Genomic DNA, 12,500 nt, shown 5'->3' with positions numbered 1-12,500 from the left:
AGGATGAAGGAACAAACCATGTTGGATTTGAAGAGTTCGTCTCTCATCTGTGAGAACTGAGAGACAGAGACATGACCGTCACCATGGTTACCTGAACTACACCCGAACTACCCCCCCCCCCCCCCCCCCCCCCCCCCCCCGACAAGAAGTCCAGGTGTTACCTTTCCCTCCGTGTGGGTGTCTTTGAACACCTGAGTAAAGGTGGTGATATGCTCTTTCCTCATTCGCTCGCTGCTCCGGACCTTCATGGACTCACGAATCCTCTTGTTGACCTCTCGTAACCCCGACTGCTGCGCCGCGACGCTATTGGGCAGGTGGGCCATCGAGCCGTTGGTGAAAGTGGCGAGGATCTGCAAAACGCCACCGAGGAGGAGGAGAAGAAGAAGAAAAGGTCACAAAAGTTCCCCGAAAAAACGTCAAACTGTCTCTGAGTGTTTCATCTTTCTTACGAAATTCGTCCCCAGAATGTCTTCGAACGGCAGCTCGGCGCTCCATGTCGTGATGTCGTCATGACTCTGGCGCCGCGCTCTCTGCGGCTTCACCTCCTCCTGATGCGCCGAGCAGATCAGGAACGTGTCGATGTTGTGTTTCCGTAGCAATGCGCTGCGCTCCCGGCCGAGCCCCGCCTCCGTCTCGTAGATCCCATCCAGGCAGTCGAGGGTCGTCCCCGAGATGTGGATCCGACTGAGGGGACGACACGAAGACACGACTCAAACGTGTGATGCTAAACTGGTTCCTGACGATTAAAAATGTTAAATATTGAAATAAAATATCAATAAAACACCTGCCCCCTTTCACAGCCACCATAAGTTCTTTACACTTGGAACAGGCGGGCGAGGTGAAAGGTATTCAATTGTTTGCAATCTGCAACGTCACCACTAGATGTCACTAAATCCTACACACTGCTCCTTTAAGTAAACACATTTTTGGGGGATTTTGCAGCCATAGTAGATATTTTTTGACATTTTGTGATTATACTTAAATGATTGTACATTTGTGCAAAGTAATGACTTCCTCTGTAAATGAGAACAGGTTTCTAACGTGAGGAATGTTTGTTAGATGAAGACAATTTTGATAAGTATGGATATTTTTGTAAAACTTTAACTTTAAGTGAGAAACTTGTGTGATATCATTTTTGTACACTGCCATGTCTGAAAGCCATGACTAGGGCTCAGTATCAGTACTCGTTACCTTTTTAAGGTATCAACCGAAATAAATCAATACCAAGTAGTATTGAAACGTCTCCCATCAAACGTCAATCGATACCTGCAATCAATCATTTTTGCACCCAGAGCTAGAACATATGACTATTTGTATGGCAGCCAATCAACAGCAAGCGTTCTTGGCTTTAATGCATCATGTGATTGGCCGACTGCCACAGCAGCTACAACCCGTCTGTGGTGGTGAAGTCGTGGTGAATCTGAGTTAACGCGCTTAGCAGTTCAGCAGCCAAGATGCCACCTAAACGCTCTAAAGTGTGTCTACACTACACGCCTGTTACACCGGATAAAAGACCTAAATGTGTTAATGGGAATCTGATGAAGTACTCAGCTGGTATCAGGATCACTTTTAGGATACTTGGATTGGTGCTGGTATGACAATGACCCAGCCATGAGAAGTATTAACACTTAAATTTAGTATCAGAGGAGTTCGAATAAAAGGCTTCAGGTCCACGAGAACTTACATATATTATTAGATATTACTAAAAACATGTGTGTGTGTGTGTGTGTGTGTGTGTGTGTCTGACCCCGGCACTCCCGTAGCCTCCAGACTGTTGGCGATGTCGACGTCCCAGCTCCAGATGTCAAACTGCCACTTCTGCAAACCCAGAACGCCACAGAGAACCGAACCGGAGTGGACGCCGATCCGCATGTCGACCTCCTGCTGCAGCTCCCGACGAACGTACCTGTTAGAGAACCGAACGCATCGAAGACTCTGTGAAGCTTCATGTAGAGAGAGTGTGTGTGTGTGTGTGTGTGTGTTTACCGTATAGTGTTGATCATACTGAGGCCCATGTCCACACAGCAGCGAGCGTGGCCCCTCTGAGGCTCCGGGACTCCCGACACACAGTAGTAACAATCACCCAGCATCTTAATACGCATACACTGATGCTCCTAAACACACACAGCAAACACTCATGATGTGATTCAGAGATGAATCACTGATAATCCTCATAAATCCAAACTTTAGTTTAAATGTTAAAGTTTCTAGTACAGAAATAGAACGAAGAAACTGAAGGAAGAAGCTCAAAACAGCATAAACTGTAAAGAAGTGAGCGATGAAAGCTGAAAGGCAAAAACTACTGTCCCACTTTAAATGTGAAATAAAAATTAAATCTAAAAACAGGAGGTTAAATATTAAAAAAACATGATAAAAAAAGTTAAAACGGAAAATCTACGTCATTCAAAAAGCCTAAAAAACCAAACATGAAGCTAATATTAAAAGCTTTAACGTTAATATTCTTATGGTTGCCATGGTGATCTGACCTCAGCCAGCCTATCAAAGCGACCGAAGAGCTCGTTAAGAGTCCTGACGAGTTCCTGAGCCGACAGAATCAGAGACAGCGAGGTGAAGCCGATGATGTCCGCAAACAAGATGCTGGAGAAACAAAATAAATCAGATAATAAACATAATAAAGACATGTTAACAAACAGCTGCAGAACCTGTGGGGTTCCTCAGGGTTCTACCATTGAGCCTTTATATCTGTCAGCTGTTAGATGTTCCTCTACCTCACGTTCCTTGTTCCTGCAGGATCTCCTACCTGACGTCTTTGTAGTGGAGAATGTAGAACCTGACGTTCTCCTACCTGACGTCTTTGTAGTGGTGGATGAAGAACCTGACGTTCTCCTACCTGACGTCTTTGTAGTGGTGGATGAAGAACCTGACGTTCTCCTACCTGACGTCTTTGTAGTGGTGGATGTAGAACCTAACGTTCTCCTACCTGACGTCTTTGTAGTGGTGGATGTAGAACCTGACGTTCTCTACCTGATGTCTATGTAGTGGTGGATGTAGAACCTGACGTTCTCCTACCTGACGTCTTTGTAGTGGTGGATGTAGAACCTGACGTTCTCCTACCTGACGTCTTTGTAGTGGTGGATGTAGAACCTAACGTTCTCCTACCTGACGTCTTTGTAGTGGTGGATGTAGAACCTGACGTTCTCCTACCTGACGTCTTTGTAGTGGTGGATGTAGAACCTGACGTTCTCCTACCTGACGTCTTTGTAGTGGTGGATGTAGAAGCTAACGTTCTCCTACTTGACGTCTTTGTAGTGGTGGATGTAGAACCTGACGTTCTCCTACCTGGCGTCTTTGTAGTGGTGGATGTAGAACCTAACGTTCTCCTACCTGACGTCTTTGTAGTGGTAGATGTAGAACCTGACGTTCTCTACCTGATGTCTATGTAGTGGTGGATGTAGAACCTAACGTTCTCCTACCTGACGTCTTTGTAGTGGTGGATGTAGAACCTGACGTTCTCCTACCTGACATCTTTGTAGTGGTGGATGTAGAACCTAAAGTTCTCCTACCTGACGTCTTTGTAGTGGTGGATGTAGAACCTGACGTTCTCCTACCTGACATCTTTGTAGTGGTGGATGTAGAACCTAAAGTTCTCCTACCTGACGTCTTTGTAGTGGTGGATGTAGAACCTGACGTTCTCCTACCTGACATCTTTGTAGTGGTGGATGTAGAACCTAAAGTTCTCCTACCTGACGTCTTTGTAGTGGTGGATGTAGAACCTGACGTTCTCCTACCTGACATCTTTGTAGTGGTGGATGTAGAACCTAACGTTCTCTTACCTGACGTCTTTGTAGTGGTGGATGTAGATCTTGTGGAACTGCTGAGGCAGCAGGTAGTCGTCTACAGTCGCCATGTCAGCGATCATCTCCAGAACCAAGAACCGAGGCAGGATGGACATCACCAGACGTTCCTGCAGGGAAGATGGACACAGTCTGTGGTTCTCGCTACCTGTCTGTGGTTCTCTACATGTCTGTGGTTCTCTACCTGTCTGTGGTTCTCTACCTGTCTTTGGTTCTCTACCTGTGTGTGGTTCTCTACCTGTCTGTGGTTCTCTACCTGTCTTTGGTTCTCTCTCTCCAGACGGACTCTTCCCTCGATGCAGCGCCGGGTCTCCAGGAAGGATTGTCTCTGAGTTCGGTCTGACAGGTAATGAATGAACAGACCTGCAGTGTTCATGCTGAGGTACAGCAAGGCCTTCGCCAACACCTGGACAAACACACACACACACACACACACACACACACACACACACACACACACACACACACACACACATACACTTTACCCTGATGGGAAAAACTGAAAGACAGAAAAAGACAGAAAGAGGAAGGATGGTGTCTGACCTTTCTGATGAAGGTTTGGTCGCCATAGTGACAGTAGAAGTACACCAGCAGGTGCAGCGTGGATGTGGTTGCCCCGGCGACGATGGACCACAGCAGGGGGAGGGACAGCAGGGTGTAGGTGGAGAACAGCGTGAAGAAGACGTACCAGGAGTGATCGTTCTCGCCTCGGCTCAACACTCCCACCAACACCTGCACCGTCTGGGACAGCCAGCTCACCACTGACAGGTACCTCAGCCACTGCGGCGATGACATCACTTCCTTTCTGGTCAGCGCCAGCACGCAGATCCCCGTCCACAGGAGGACGGACAGGCCGACCAGCCAATCAGAGACCGCGCCTCCCCAGCCCAGCGGCCACGTCAGCAGCCACACCAGCAGGCGGGTCAGGATGTCGATCAGGTTCGTGACAACCAGCGAGGTTCTCCTCTGACCCGAAGAGAACTCCTGATACAGCTGCTCCAAGTCCGGAGACCTGATCAATCAGCCCGATCGATTAGTGATCAATACGGCTAGAAGCATGATGATGTATATGTGTGTACATGTATCTAAATGTGTGTGTATGAAAACTGTGTTTGTTTGTGTGTGTTTGTGTGTTTGTTTGTGTTTTTGTGTGTTTGTGTATTTGTGTATTTGTGTGTTTGTGTGTGTTTGTGTGTTTGTGTATTTGTGTATTTGTGTGTTTGTGTGTGTGTGTGTGTGTTTGTGTGTGTGTGTGTGTGTGTGTGTGTGTGTGTTTGTGTATTTGTGTGTGTCTTAACTTGAACGTGTGCTGCAAAGCCGGGATGAAGACGCCTCCGACCGTCGATCCCCACGACACGAAGAAATCGGCGTCACTGAGCGCGTCGCGTTTGGCCTTCGTTGCCGCGGTGATCTTCGGCGTCAGCGGATGGATACGAACCGCAGACGAGCGCCGCTTCTGCCAGAGCGCACCGCGAGACGCTTTGTTACGAATCTGACTGCAAGAAGAAGAAAAGTCAGAAGAAGAGAACCGAAACTACGACGGAGTATCAGGGCAAAACAAAAAAAAAAGCAATGCATTAACCTTCCTGTCGTCCTCCCGGGTCAAATTGACCCCGTCTGTTTTGACTGTTCCTTCTTTCCTCCCTTCCTTCCTCCTTCCTTCCTCCCTCCCTCCTTCTCTTTCTTTCATTCCTCTCTCTTTCCTTCCTCCCTCCCTCCTTCTTTCCTTCCCTCCTTCCTTCCCTTCCTCTCTTCCTCCTTCTCTCTTTCTTCCTCCTTACCTTCCTTCCTTCCTTCTTTCCTCCGTCCTTCCTTCCCTTCCTCCCTTCCTTCTTTCCTTTCCTCCATTCCTTCCTTCCTTCCTTCGTTCTCTCCTTCCTTCCATCCTTCGCTCTACTAACTTGGTTTGATCCTGCACAGTAAGTTGATTTCATTTCATTCTCTTTTCTTTCTTTTTTTTTGCCTGGCCCTCATCCTCCGTGGTAACTTCCTGCGGAGGCTTGACCACAGTACCGCAGGATCAAACCCAGTTAGTAGAGCGACTGCCAGCAGCTGGAGTGTGAAGGTGATTTTTCTGAAGTGGTGCAACTGTAACTGATGAATGTATCAGATCAATAACGTAAAACCTATTCAGTCTCTTTTAGTTTTCTTGTGCCGAACTTTTTCTTTTTTTTTTGTGTCTGGCCCTAATACTCGAAACACTGACTGGAGATGTGAAATTAAAACAATAAAACAATTTGTTTTAAAAGTCGATGACATCACTGTGCGTACCTGTTGATGTCAGCGATGTATGCGTCAGTGACGGTGATGCGGTGCCGTCCCCTCTCCAGCCCCCCCGCCAGCCGCAGGGAGTACAGGTTACGCTGGTCGATGATGTTCCTGACGGCGTTCTGCCACAGCAGCTTCTTCGTCTTCAGGCCGGACGGCGGGTTGATGTCGGTGCTGAAGGTGATGTCGCTCGTCTGCCGTGCCGCGCCGCAATCGCCGTTCTCCAGCATGGCGCCGTGGTTGTCCATGGTTACGAGAGCGGGCGAGGCCATCCTCCTCCTCCTCCTCTGAGACCTGATTGGTGGAGAAGAAGCAAAGTCTGCAGAATCACAAATTAACTTTTAAAGACGTTTTTCTTTCGCTGTTAAAACCAAGTCGTCTTTATGGTGTTTTAATTTGAAATATCTGCAGGAAGTTAAAAGAAGTAGAGCGACCTTTATTAGAGGGTTTTATTGTTTGCGACCACAGATTGTAAAATAACGCACTGAGCCACAGTGACGTCACATATCGGCTCCGTTTTGAAGCCTCGACTTTGCATTTCGACCGTCGCCATCTTGGCTTTTTGGAGCCAGAAGTGACCATATTTGGTAGATTCAGGGTGGAGCCAACCTTAAGGCCGGCTGATGGTTGTTAGCTCGGTGCATTTAAACTCTACGGTCAACTGTGATGATGCTAACGCTACTTCTCAGTGGTGAAAAACAGGCTTAAAAACATTAAACAGGATGTAGTTTTGGAGCCGGCTTCAGGAAGTGTTTTTCTTGGATGTTGCAGCTTCCTTCCAACTAAAAGCTTTGTTGTGGTTGTTTGATGCTTTGTTTGGTGATCACAGACTTAAGCCGACTCTGTAAACCTCTCAGGTGATGAGATTGAGTCGGACTGCCGGCAGGTTGGCCTCTGCTATCAGGGCTAATCCAATCAGGTAGCAGCACAGTGACCTGCTATCAATACATGTCCTTAAATAACTTCTGGTGGCAGCAAAACAGCAACAAGACAATGAATCCAAAGATACATTCAATTCCTTTGTTAGTTTGAAGCTAAAATAATTCAGTAATTTAATCAGGTTTCAGTGATCGAGCAGGAAGATGCTGCAGATTATAAACCAGCATGTTGGTTGCAGTTGTTTCATTCAGATCAATAATCACTGTCCAAAGAATACAATCAATACAAGTCATTTAACATCTCTTTGTGTTCCTACGAGTCGCTCCTCACAGAATGTTGGATTTTTGCAGCTTTTCTGTGTGATCAAATTTCTTCCTTTCTTTCCTCCCTTCCGTCTGTCTGTCCTTCCTCCCTCCTTCTCTCTTTCCTCCTTTCCTTCCTTCCTTTCCTTCCTTCTTTCCTTCCTCCATCTCTCCCTCCTTCTCTTTCCTCCCTTCCTCCTTTCCTCCCTTCCTTGCTTCCGTCTGTCCTTCCTCCCTCCCTCCCTCCTTCTCTTTCCTCCCTTCTTCCTTTCCTTCCTTCCTTTCCTCCCTCCTTCTCTCTTTCCTCCCTTCCTCCTTTCCTTCCTTCCTTTCCTTCCTCCCTCCCTCCCTCCTTCCCTCCCTCCTTTCCATTCTTCCTCCCTCCTTCCCTCCCTCCCTCCTTTCCATTCTTCCTTCCTCCCTTGACTTGAAGACAACAGCAGGGTTAAGGGATTGGATCCAGAAGTCTAACAGAACAAAGAACCAACCTGATGACGCTTCACAGTGACTTTATACCGAAGCTCTCAGGCCGTTATTATAATTCACCAACACGTGAAACTAATCGATACGCTAATTCCTTTTATTCCTTCGGCCACGAGGCTTTAAATGTTTTAAATGTAGAAGGAACAACAACACACTGATCTTTGTTCTCTGCAAGAAGCTTATCAGCGTGTCACTGGTTGGTGCTGATTGTGATGATGATGATGATGATGATGATGATGGAAGACAGCTGCTGTTTCTATTGTTGTTGACGTTTATTAGATCTTATTCTATTTATTTTAGTGTGTGTATATATATATGTGTGTGTGTGTGTGTGTGATAATGTGTGTGTGTGTGTGTGTGATAATGTGTGTGTGTGTGTGTGTGTGATAATGTGTGTGTGTGTGTGTGTTTTGGACCAACCTGAGTGTTTGTAGTTCAGTCTGCAGAGGTCAAAGGTCGGCCCCTCATCCTCCTTCCTTTGTTTCTTCTTCTCTTCTTTTACTTCCGTGTTTTTCTTCAGTTTCACTTCTTTCTTTTTTTTTCCTCCTTTCATGAGTTTTGTTCCTCGAGGTCCGTTTCCTTCATCGCTCCTCTTCCTCTTTTTACACTGAACTCTTTAAACTTCCTCTTTCCGTCCATTTCTTCATCTTCTTCTTCATCTTCTTCTCATTTCGCTCCTCGAGTCCACACGAAGCTTCTCACTCTGGTTAAACTCCGGCTTCATCCTTTAAACTCTCAGATGTTTATATCCAGTCTAACCCTCTGTTCTTATTATTCTGTCCCGTTTCTCTGCTTCACTTTCACATCCTCTTATAAACACTTTGTTCTTTTCTCTTCTCTCTTAAAGCTGGTTTGAGTTAAAGCAGCAGCAGGTCGTCCAAAACAATCAGAACAAAGGAAAAACAGACGAAAAGGAGGAGAAGAGGAAGAAGAAGAAGAAGAGGAAGAGGAGAAGAAGAGAAGAAGAGAAGAAGAGGAAGAGGAGATGAAGAAGGAGAAGAAGAAGGAGAAGAAGAAGGAGAAGAAGAAGAAGAAGAGAGGAAGGAGCTCTGAGTCGGAGCAGCTTTGAGCTGAATCCTGATTCAGAGACAAACGTCTCATTAATAGAACAGATTAAACCTGTGTGTGTGTTCAGGTGCATTATGGGATTGGCCGACCTCCAACCGGGTCAGATGGGTGTGTGTGTGTTACTGTGTGTGTGTATATATGTGTGTGTGTGTGTGTGTGTGTTACTATGTGTGTGTTACTGTGTGTGTGTGTGTGTGTGTGTGTGTGTTTTGGACCAACCTGAGTGTTTGTAGTTCAGTCTGCAGAGGTTAAAGGTCGGTTTCTTCAAGGTCCGTTTCCTGTGTGTGTGTTACTGTGTGTGTGTGTGTGTGTGTGTGTGTGTTACTGTGTGTGTGTGTGTGTGTGTGTGTGTGTGTGTGTTACTGTGTGTGTGTGTGTGTAGTTTATATTTTAATTACAGAGTCATTTAAGGGTGTTAATTAATAATTAATAAGAGAATCTGGAGTCGAGAGTCGTGATTTGTGTTTTTATTATTAAAAACAAAACAATCCAGCAGAACGTGCACAAGAACCCACTGTAGAGACTGTAACACACACACACACGCACACACACACACACACACACACAATAACACACACACACACACACACTACCACTTCAGGACAACCGTAGTGTGAACCTGCTGACAGTCTTCTTCTTCTTCTTCTTCTTCTTCTTCTGCATTAATGCAAACGTGAGTCTCTCACGGCAGGAAACGCATCATCAGGAAGTCAGATGATTAAATCGCGTGACTAACTTTCATCTCCGACTGATTCCAGCCGCGAGTCACGAGGTACGGAGGCCGAACTGCGACGAAACGGCACGTTAACTTTAAATAGTTTAAGTAAGTCATACATTCCTCTCACACACACACACACACACACACACACACACACACACACACACACACACACACACACACACACACACACACACAGTCTCTGCAGGTTTGACCCACTTTGAACTTTTATCGTATATAAAATAAATAAATAAATAATAAATTGTGGTTTTTAATAAACGACAGAAAATAAACTGATGTTTCACTTGTTGATTTATTGAGATTTATTTTTCCTTTCTTTTACATTTTTTACTTGTTGTCATTTTTAAATAATTTCTTGCAATTAAAAGTAAATTTACGTTAAATTTAAGTTTTTTTGCTAATTATTTTATTTATTTTTCACATTAAAAGCATCAATCTGCTTTGTGTTTTCTTTTTTTAACTAGAATTTTAATATTATTGTTTTTCTTTTACTATTTTAAAATTATTGTTATTATTTATTTTCCATCTCTTATTACATTGTTTCTTCTTTATTATTATTATTATTATTATTATTATTATTAGTGTATCATCAATATTATTTATCATTAATTTACTGCTTTTAAAATAATATACGTTTATATTTTTAAAACTTAAGTCCCAAAAATATAAATTAAATCTCAGATAATAAATAATAATAATAAATAATACAATAATAATAATAATAAATAATAATAATAATAATATATATAATAATAATAATACAAAATAATAAAATAATAATAATAAAATAATAATAATAAATAATAATAATAAATAATAATAATAATCACATTAAATCGACAAGTGTAATCTCAGCCTGCGTATGTTTATTTCTGTAGACACACATATGTAAAAATATATAACTATGGAAACATATTCATGCTGTCTGTATCAAACACGACGCCTCTAACTATCAGCACACAGAGAGAAAGAAGATTAAAAACTTCTTTTAGTTGATTAAAATGTTCATGTAAACTTTTTATGGTGTTCAGGTGGAAGAAAAACTGCAGTTTAACAACATCAGGTTTATACTGAAAAGTGAGAAATTATTATTATTATATTATTATTAATTAAAAAAGAGCAATTTAAGTAACATCTGTTTTTCCCGTTTAGAGCAAATAATTTAAATGTAATTCAAGAGGTTGAATCATAACAAACAGTTAATAAATAAACATATTTTAAAGTCATATTAAGATTAAATGTGACTGTTAATATTTACTGTTCATGACACAAATTAATTTAAATGGAGAAAAACTAATTAAACATTTTAGAGAGAAACAAAACCCATAATTAACGGGATCAGATTACGACTGAAATTAAAAAGAAATAATCAGTCTGAGGGAAAATTTAGGGAACATATTAGTTATTTAAAGGGGAAAAAATGAAGTATTTCGTATAATGAGGGAACTATTTAACATTTAGGGGCAAAATTTCATATTTTAAGAGAACTAAATGTAGTTTAAGGGAACATTTAGACAGTTTGAGGGAACAAATAATAAAAAATAATGTAATGGCACAAATGGACAGTTTGAGGACATAAATTAGTCACTTCAGGGAACTAATTAGTTACTGAACTGAACTAATTACAAACTTGAAATCATATTGGGAACTAATAACATATTTGACTCATAAGGTCACATTGTAAACAAGTCTTTTTAGACAGCGCAACTCACTCGAGGGAACTAATGGGAGTAAATTAGTCACTCGAGGGAACCAATAGGAGTAAATTAGTCACTCGAGGGAACTAATGAGAGTAAATTAGTCACTTGAGGGAACTAATGGGAGTCAATTAGTCACTTGAGGGAACTAATGGGAGTCAATTAGTCACTCGAGGGAACTAACAGGAGTAAATAAGTCACTTGAGGGAACTAATGGGAGTCAATTAGTCACTCGAGGGAACTAATGGGAGTCAATTAGTGACTCGAGGGAACTAATGGAGTAAATTAGTCACTTGAGGGAACTAATGGGAGTCAATTAGTCATTTGAGGGAACTAATGAGAGTAAATTAGTCACTTGAGGGAACTAATGGGAGTCAATTAGTCACTTGAGGGAACTAATGGGAGTAAATTAGTCACTTGAGGGAACTTATGGGAGTAAATTAGTCACTTGAGGGAACTAATGGGACTCAATTAGTCACTTGAGGGAACTAATGGGAGTAAATTAGTCACTCGAGGGAACTAATGGGAGTAAATTAGTCACTTGAGGGAACTAATGGGAGTCAATTAGTCACTCGAGGGAACTAATGGGAGTCAATTAGTCACTCGAGGGAACTAATGGGAGTAAATAAGTCACTTGAGGGAACTAATGGGAGTAAATTAGTCACTCGAGGGAACTAATGGGAGTAAATTAGTCACTTGAGGGAACTAATGGGAGTAAATGAATAACTTGAGGGAACTAAAGGGAGTAAATTAGTCATTCAAGGGAACTAATGGGGAGTTTAGGAGAAAAGAATTAGCAACTGGAAGGCACAAGTAAGGGAACTAATAACACATTTGAGAGAAAGATAAAGTAGGAAACAAATTAATCTGAAAGAAGAAAAATTAATTTAAGGGAACAGATTGAGGGAACAGATCAGCCACTTAAGGAGGAAATGTTTTTAAGGTAGTAAATGATAAAACGCTCTACTTGGTTTCAGTTATATCGTGTTTTTAGGATTTTGGCAGATTTAATACAGTTTGATTATTTATAACATTAAACATGCATTTAGATTATAAAACATCTGTTAACGTTTGTTTGGCAACCGAGCAATAAAGTTTATCTGTGACAGTAAATCGCTTTAAGGTTTAAATACTTTAAACTGAAGTCAAGTCAGTTTTTATTCCACTAACGTTTGAAAGGTTTAATATCTGACCTTTGACCTGCCGAAGTCATCGACACGAGCGACACACACACACACACACACACACA

At 42.5% G+C, this 12,500-nt stretch overlaps 1 protein-coding gene across 1 annotated transcript in view; it reads right to left on the bottom strand.

The window, feature by feature from the left end:
- LOC133976582 (adenylate cyclase type 8-like) overlaps positions 1-6,345 on the bottom strand; it is a 10,163-nt gene extending 3,818 nt beyond the window's left edge. Inside the window, exons 1-11 of the mRNA XM_062414821.1 lie at positions 6,087-6,345; positions 5,114-5,311; positions 4,359-4,827; positions 4,072-4,221; positions 3,795-3,925; positions 2,487-2,598; positions 1,987-2,114; positions 1,748-1,906; positions 450-684; positions 162-350; positions 1-56 (exon numbers count right to left, since the gene is read on the bottom strand). The exon at positions 1-56 is cut by the window's left edge and continues 45 nt beyond it. Coding sequence (XP_062270805.1) covers positions 1-56; positions 162-350; positions 450-684; positions 1,748-1,906; positions 1,987-2,114; positions 2,487-2,598; positions 3,795-3,925; positions 4,072-4,221; positions 4,359-4,827; positions 5,114-5,311; positions 6,087-6,331 — 2,072 coding nt within the window. The 5' untranslated portion in view covers positions 6,332-6,345. The remainder of the gene's footprint in view (positions 57-161; positions 351-449; positions 685-1,747; positions 1,907-1,986; positions 2,115-2,486; positions 2,599-3,794; positions 3,926-4,071; positions 4,222-4,358; positions 4,828-5,113; positions 5,312-6,086) is intronic.
- Between the last annotated feature and the right edge of the window lie 6,155 nt (positions 6,346-12,500).

This window comes from Scomber scombrus, chromosome 24, assembly GCF_963691925.1.
Source record: "Scomber scombrus chromosome 24, fScoSco1.1, whole genome shotgun sequence".
In the NCBI taxonomy this organism is placed as follows: Eukaryota; Metazoa; Chordata; class Actinopteri; order Scombriformes; family Scombridae; genus Scomber; species Scomber scombrus.
The sequence above is the reverse complement of the archived record's forward strand: the minus strand, read 5'-3'. Positions and strand labels throughout refer to the sequence as shown.